The 7,173-nt window shown below is 37.0% G+C and overlaps 2 protein-coding genes across 2 annotated transcripts in view; one reads left to right on the forward strand and one right to left on the reverse strand.

Annotated features, from left to right (window-relative positions):
- The window catches only part of LOC104781969 (LRR receptor-like serine/threonine-protein kinase FEI 2), a 5,710-nt gene extending 1,788 nt beyond the window's left edge, over positions 1-3,922 (reverse strand). Inside the window, exons 1-12 of the mRNA XM_010506774.2 lie at positions 3,797-3,922; positions 2,869-3,090; positions 2,624-2,759; positions 2,461-2,532; positions 2,302-2,373; positions 1,976-2,047; positions 1,515-1,586; positions 1,349-1,420; positions 1,067-1,155; positions 777-932; positions 351-683; positions 25-270 (exon numbers count right to left, since the gene is read on the reverse strand). Coding sequence (XP_010505076.1) covers positions 25-270; positions 351-683; positions 777-932; positions 1,067-1,155; positions 1,349-1,420; positions 1,515-1,586; positions 1,976-2,047; positions 2,302-2,373; positions 2,461-2,532; positions 2,624-2,759; positions 2,869-2,956 — 1,408 coding nt within the window. The 5' untranslated portion in view covers positions 2,957-3,090; positions 3,797-3,922. The remainder of the gene's footprint in view (positions 1-24; positions 271-350; positions 684-776; positions 933-1,066; positions 1,156-1,348; positions 1,421-1,514; positions 1,587-1,975; positions 2,048-2,301; positions 2,374-2,460; positions 2,533-2,623; positions 2,760-2,868; positions 3,091-3,796) is intronic.
- On the forward strand, positions 5,537-6,955 carry LOC104784203 (protein MOR1-like). The gene is made up of 4 exons (XM_010509260.1): positions 5,537-5,699; positions 5,897-6,002; positions 6,103-6,226; positions 6,833-6,955. Exons 1-4 carry the CDS (start codon positions 5,537-5,539, stop codon positions 6,953-6,955), a joined length of 516 nt encoding a protein of 171 aa, XP_010507562.1.

Consider the following 7,173-nt stretch of genomic DNA (forward strand, 5'->3'; position numbering starts at 1 on the left):
TGTTAATACTGTGCAATTGAGTACCTGGAGCCAAGTAACCAAATGTGCCTGCAACAATGGTTGTAATATGAGATTCTTCGTCCTCTAACAACTTGGCAAGCCCAAAGTCTGATACCCGAGCCTCGAGATTTCCATCAAGTAAAATGTTGCTCGATTTTATATCACGGTGTATAATCCTCGGAGAACAATCATGATGCAAATATGCCAACCCTTTTGCCGCTCCTATTATGATATTTACTCGCGAATCCCAATCCAGTTGCTCGCCTCTCTCTACACATTCAAAGATTTCACTCAATAGAATCACAATTCTCAGTTAAGGAAACCCGTAAAATATGAAGTTTAGGATTTACTATGTAGAGCTTCATCAAGGCTACCACCAGGAAGGTAATCATATAGCAGAAGCTTTGAAGTGGGTGAATTGCAGTATCCACGTAGGTTCACAAGGTAACGATGTTTGATGCTTCCTAGAATCTCAAGCTCCCTTTCAAAAAACCGATCAAAACCTTCATTTAACTTTACAATTCTTTTTAGCGCAAAAACATTGCCATCATCCATCGATAGCTTGTACACTGTTCCAAAGCCTCCACAGCCTATTATGTGCTCTTCATTAAGAGTTTCCAGTTTCTTGATAATGTCTTTGGAAGCGTAGGGCAAATCTCCATGGAACATCACTATAGACGCACCTGGATAGGTAAAATTGTCTCTCACGGTGTCAAATTTTGAGAGAAATACTTTTTTTTTGGAGATGATCTACAATAAGAGTCAGCATGGCTCACCTCCACCGACTTCTATCGCAAGGCTTTGACCCTCAACTCTACCAAGCTTTTTATAGAGAAAGCATCCCCAGAAACACATGAGCGCCACTAGGAGCAGCCCACCCACAGTTGCTGAAGCACTTATAAGCAGCCTTTTAGGGTTATTACCTCCTTGTCCTATAATATGGGAGAAACCAAAAAGCAAACTCATTTCAAGCCAAATAATATACTACTACAAATTTTTCAAAAACTAAGCTATATATAATCCATACATTCTGTCCAAGAAATTGATGAAGACACAGTTGCCATACCTGTTGGTGACCCAGAAGCTGTAGAATTTCCAGTGTCATTGCACACAACATCGATTTGTTTTCCACACAATTTAAGATTTCCGTTGAAGCTGCAAGAGTGATGCATCAGTTTTAGACTTGGTTATTTTTTTTTAACTGGTGCAAAGCTAGCAACAGGGTGCTATTGTGCATACAGTCACAAAAAAATTATAACTGCTTTGCCCAATCAACTGTAGAAAGATTTATCAACCTACATTTACAAAAATCTGGTTGGGGAAAGGGGTAAAGATGAATTATACTTACGAGTCCCTCGAAAGTCGAGCGAGTAGGCCATCAGAAGGTATTTGTCCCACCAGGAAATTGTTCGAGACATTACTTCAAAAGAAGATCAACATAGTTAGAAACATTGAGACTCAAATATAAACAAGACTGCAACATAAAACACACAAAATAGAGATTAGTAACTCACAATTTAGTAAGCTTTTTCAACTGCCCAAGTGAAGCAGGGATAGCTCCCTTGATGGAGTTGCTTGAGATGTCCCTTTATGAAAGAGAGTCAAGAATCAACTTAGTAGCTCAGAAGAATCTAGATGATATGCCCATTTGATATGAAAGAAGCCCTAACATAGATTTACGACTCTCATCATCATATTTTTGAGTTTTACACTCAGCAAATAGAACACAATACGTGTGTTGGATATATGTTATGTCAAATTCCCTGTAGTTTTTAAGGTTCAACACGACCTAGAGAAATATATATGTTTGAAAAACATTATGCTGCATCGGAGGTCAGAAGAACCTCTTATGGTTCACTATCTAGTTATAGAGGGTATTAAATGGTGAGAGTAGCTAGCCGAACAACAAATAGCAGATCCTACATAGGCTAGGAAAACAAATCCACTTGGAAGAAGGAGGAGATAAATCACGTACAGGTTTTTCAGCGCGGACAGGTTTCCTAATTCACTTGGGATTGTCCCACCAATGTAATTATTCTGCAAGTATCTGCAAGGAATAAAGGGCCAATAAAAAAATAGCAACGATTCTTGTAAACTAGCTAAACTTTTGACTTTAAAACCATTGATTTATCATCACTCACTAGACACATCAATATTATGCACCAACTATATAGAAGCAAACGTAGAAAAACATTAGCAATTGTCAGAAAAATGTTGTAAACTCGGAAAAAGATAACGCAAAATTTGACCAGGAATGAAGTGTAAATACTAATCAGCATATGTATTTAGGAAAACACTTACATTCCCTCTAACGCCGTGCAATTTCCCAATGCGGCAGGTATTGGGTCATATAAAAAATTGTTGTGAAGCATTCTGCGATGACATGGGAATACACATACGTTGAGCAGTAGAACATATTCTAGACAGGAATAAAATTAACTAAAGGTTAGGAGCACCTACAAAAGCCTCAACTGATCCAGCTTTCCAAGCTCAGGGGGTAAAGGTCCCCTTAATTTGTGATGAGTAAGACTCCTGTACACAGTAAACTTCAGGAACCGACGACAAAAGATGCAGCACATACTGAAGAAATAAAGAATTTAAACTAAAGAAAGTTCAAACTTACAAGGCTATAACTCTTTTTGATTGCGCATCACAGGTCACTCCCTTCCAGTTACATGGATCAGGATCCTCTGGTCTCCACTGGCCAATGACACCATCAGAACCCAAAACTCCGTTTCTAAAACTCAAAAGCGCCTCACCTGGAAAAAAAAAGGATTTAAGCTTTTCAGCAATCTGGCGGGAGTAAATGGTGATCATGACTTGTCAACGGCAAAATATGGAAGATTTTAGGGAGAAAGATCACTGTACCATCGGGACTAATCGCTTCATTTAGTGAACAAAGCAATGAGATCAAAAGAAGCCATGAGCAGCAGCGCTTCATCAGACAGATGCCCATTATGGCACCGTTCAAGCATAATATAGTTACTGCCGATCATCTGTAAGAACAGCCACCGGAAAGTAACATCCGTAACATATACTCAGCTGCTCCGTGACACCCTGTCTCTATCTTCAAGAAACAAAAAGAGACTCCTGAAGATAAAGAAAGTAATGTCATTAGATTGTATAACAAAAACAACAGACCCCTCATTTGAATCTCCATCAAGAAAAATAATTTGTATGAAGCAACACTGAACTATGAGCTTCCAGATTTCAAAATACCCACCAAGTATACAAATCCAAAGATATCGATACCTAGAACTCTATGAATTCAAGAAGAATTTGCATAACAGGAAGTAAGCAAATGCACTTAGAAAACTGGAACCAGACCCTCAACTCAATCTTACAATGATACACCTCGTGTACATTTAGCCAAAACCAAGACTACCAAATCCTCAATTACAAATCAAACGTTCCATTACATCGATACACAGCCGTTGCATGGTCTCATTTACTATTACATCACAGCGAACAGTGAGATTGTCTAAAAAAAGGATCAAATCCACCTCCAAATTTGCAAAATCGGAAAGCGAAATTGAAATTCTTTCCCAATAAACCCCAACTCATTCTTAAAACGAGGACCTCGGGACAGCTAAATTTTAAACTGAGAATCACGAAATTAGGAAGGCACCATTGCAATCACAGCACAAGAAGAGGTAAAGAGTCAAAAAAAAAACCCATTCAATAATCTAAAAAAAAACGAAATCGAAAAAGCATCGCCGGTTTAAATCAGACCAAAATCTCACTTTTCCCCAACCCTTAAAAGAGAAATGAAAAGGAATTGGGAAATTACACGAACCTCAAAATGGATCCGCGAGGAGGAAGATGAAGAAAGAATAGGACAGAGGAAGAAGACGCAATTGAGCTGTAAAGCAAAAAAGTCTTTAACTTTTTTTTTTTTTTGTTGAGAGAGAGTGAAGAGAGAGAAAGTAGAGTACTGTGCAGCAAACTCAACAAAAAAAAGATGAGTCAGATACTTTGGAGAAAGGAATCGGCTTGGTTACGAGTTTACGACCAATGAGAGAGGAGAAGTGGTGATCACACGTGCCGATCTTGACTTCCCGCACGTGGCAACCGACGCAATGTGATTAAATGCTATGAACGGGACAAGGGCTTTTGTATTCGTTATGGGTCTAATTAAGCCCATTATTGATTTCAAAGCGTACTACTATTCACCTAATGAAACAAGTGTTCCATTGATTGATAATCATTTGCTTAATTGCTTTCATAATAGAACTGGACATCTACTATATTAAAAAGTGATTAATCTTTTTTTATGGGTAACACTTTTAGTGTGATCATATATTTTATACAAGACATGTCATTACATTTTTTTATGAAGTAACCAGAAGAATTGTAGAGAAAGGAACGTTGGAGAGAATGTTGTTGCTTTTTGTATGTGAAAGGATCGTCATGATGGCTTAAATTTGAGTTGTGGTTTCATGTGCTAGAGATTAAAAAAGATGTCTGGGGATGGAGAGCTCGATCACGTAAGACATGAGGATGGAGTTGGAAAAGGTGTGTGGGTGGTGTGGCTTATGGAACCCATAAATACAGTATTATTCTACATTTCTACTAATCAAAATAACAAAGTTTGTTTTGAGATTTGAGCATTTATACTTTGAATTGGAAAAGCTTTTTAAATATATCAATTTGTAAGGAAAATCAAATATTGCTTAAATTTTAAGATAATAATAATAATAAATAACATTTGATTATAACTAGTACTTTAAATTCTTAAAAAAAAAACTAGTACTTTAAATTGTAAAATAAATAACACATGATTAAGTAGCAAATTCAAAATCAATAATTCAATAACTTATTATATTTTTTTTTTGAAAAACATTAAAATCAACAAACTAATCAATTCATATTAGTTTATGTGTCTAATCACTAATGGTTCTTTGTTTCTATTTTAGAGAAGAAAAGATAATCCAATAAACCATGATATCTATATATATATATATTTAGATAAAAATAAAACATAATTTGTTTTTGTAAGGTAATTGTAGATTTAATTTAATTAATCTTTTCTGACATCAAAGTTTATTTATTTCTTAGAAATAATAGGTTATTAATGTAAATCTACTTTTAAATATTTTACAGCACCCACAATAGGAAAATATTGTTTTTTTTTTTTCCTAAATGCCTGAAACAGTTTGAAAATGCCTAACCCTGGTCTCAAAGTCTCAACACGTGTCAAAAGAGAAACAAAAACGCTCGTTATAAAATTTGAAATAATCGCGCGTGGACACACTCGCGCGTGAAGGGTTTTAACACCAAAAAAAGGAAATTACACCACCGATTTAAACGTAGAAACCAAAATTCCCCCACTCTCTCTCTCTCTGATTACGCTCCACCCTACTCTTCTCTTCTTTTGTCTTTCTCTCTCTCTCTCTCTCTTGCCGGCACACGAAGAAATTTTTTTGAAAAGAGAGAGAAAGTTTCAAGAGACACCGTACGAAGAAAAAAAAAAAAAAACTTGGGTTGTATAGATCGATAAGATCGATAGCGTCGGAGATATAGTTTGGTGGAGAAAATGTCGGCGGAGGACGAGAAGTTATTGAAGGAGGCGAAGAAACTCCCTTGGGAGGATCGCCTTGGCCATAAGAATTGGAAAGTTCGGAACGAGGCTAACGTCGATTTAGCTTCTGTTTGTGATTCCATTACTGATCCTAAGGACTCTCGTCTTCGCGATTTTGGTGATTTCCTCTATACCTTGTGATTTTTTAGGGTTTTTTTTTTTTTTTTTTTTTTTTTNAGATCTGATTGGGGTGGTTTATCTCGCTGTGGATCTGGTTTGAATTTGGATTGTCGAGCGGGAATGTGATTCTTCCTAGGGTTTATTTGCTTTACTCTTGATTGAATTTCTGATTTTTTTTTTTTTTTTAATTGGCAGGTCACTTGTTTAGGAAGACGGTGGCGGATTCTAATGCCCCCGTGCAAGAGAAAGCCCTTGATGCATTGATTGCCTTTTTGCGAGCAGCTGACTCAGACGCCGGAAGGTATGGTGTTGTTTATTTTTATTTTTTATTGCTTTTGTAATGGGCAGACTGTTAGTAGTGTGTTTGCATGTGAATACTTAGCTTGTTTCTGCTTTTGAAGGTATGCAAAGGAAGTTTGCGATGCTATTGCGGCTAAATGTCTCACGGGTCGGAAGAATACTGTCGACAAGGCTCAAGCTGCTTTCTTGCTTTGGGTAGAATTAGAGGCTGTCGATGTTTTCCTGGTATGCTATTCATTTCTACCTTCTTGCAACTCTGCAAGGGTTAACTAGCCTCATACACTTAACCCTTGCACTCTGATGTATGTATAGCTTCACCATCTAGTTATAGAGTTGCTTGCTAGACTGATGTATCATTAACTAGATCGGTGAGCTGACATAGCAATGAAAGTGCTTTACAACCCAGAATGCAACCATATACCCTTCTTAGAAGGAGTGCGTTAAAATATAGCTTTCTAGTGTTATGCTAGGTTTCTAGTGTAAAAGAGCATTTAAAATAACTATGACTGACATTCCCCTTGAGCATCATGTGGTCTATTCCAGTAACCAACATTTCCAGTTTTGAGTTATTGCACCTTGTCACATTCTGTTGGACTTCTGCTATCAATAATACATTTTTCCTGTAACATGTTGTTTTGAAGATGTCTGCTGTAGGGTCTTGTTCAAAACATCATTTTTCCTCCAGTATAAGGCGATAATAACAACACTTGATATGCATTGTTTCAATCGTTTAAGTTTCAATTTCCCAGAAGATTTTTATTGGGAGTTGTATTGTATAGTTGATAGGAGAACTTCGTCTCTATAGATTTAACAGATTTGGCATGATTGTAGGATACGATGGAGAAAGCTATAAAGAATAAAGTTGCAAAGGCTGTGGTACCTGCAGTAGACGTTATGTTTCAAGCTCTAAGGTCTGCTTTCAAGTCCTTGTTAGTTTTCTCCACTGGTTCATGAAACCTTTTTTCTGAAATAACGACCCTAGTTTGTTTCTACCTTAGTGAATTTGGATCAAAGGTTATTCCACCCAAACGGATTTTAAAGATGCTTCCTGAACTTTTCGACCATCAAGATCAGAATGTCCGTGCATCTGCCAAAGGGGTGACTCTTGAGCTATGCCGTTGGATTGGAAAAGACCCTGTAAAGTCTATATTGTTTGAGAAAATGAGGGATAC

This window comes from Camelina sativa, chromosome 4 (genome assembly GCF_000633955.1).
Source record: "Camelina sativa cultivar DH55 chromosome 4, Cs, whole genome shotgun sequence".
Lineage (NCBI taxonomy): Eukaryota > Viridiplantae > Streptophyta > Magnoliopsida > Brassicales > Brassicaceae > Camelina > Camelina sativa.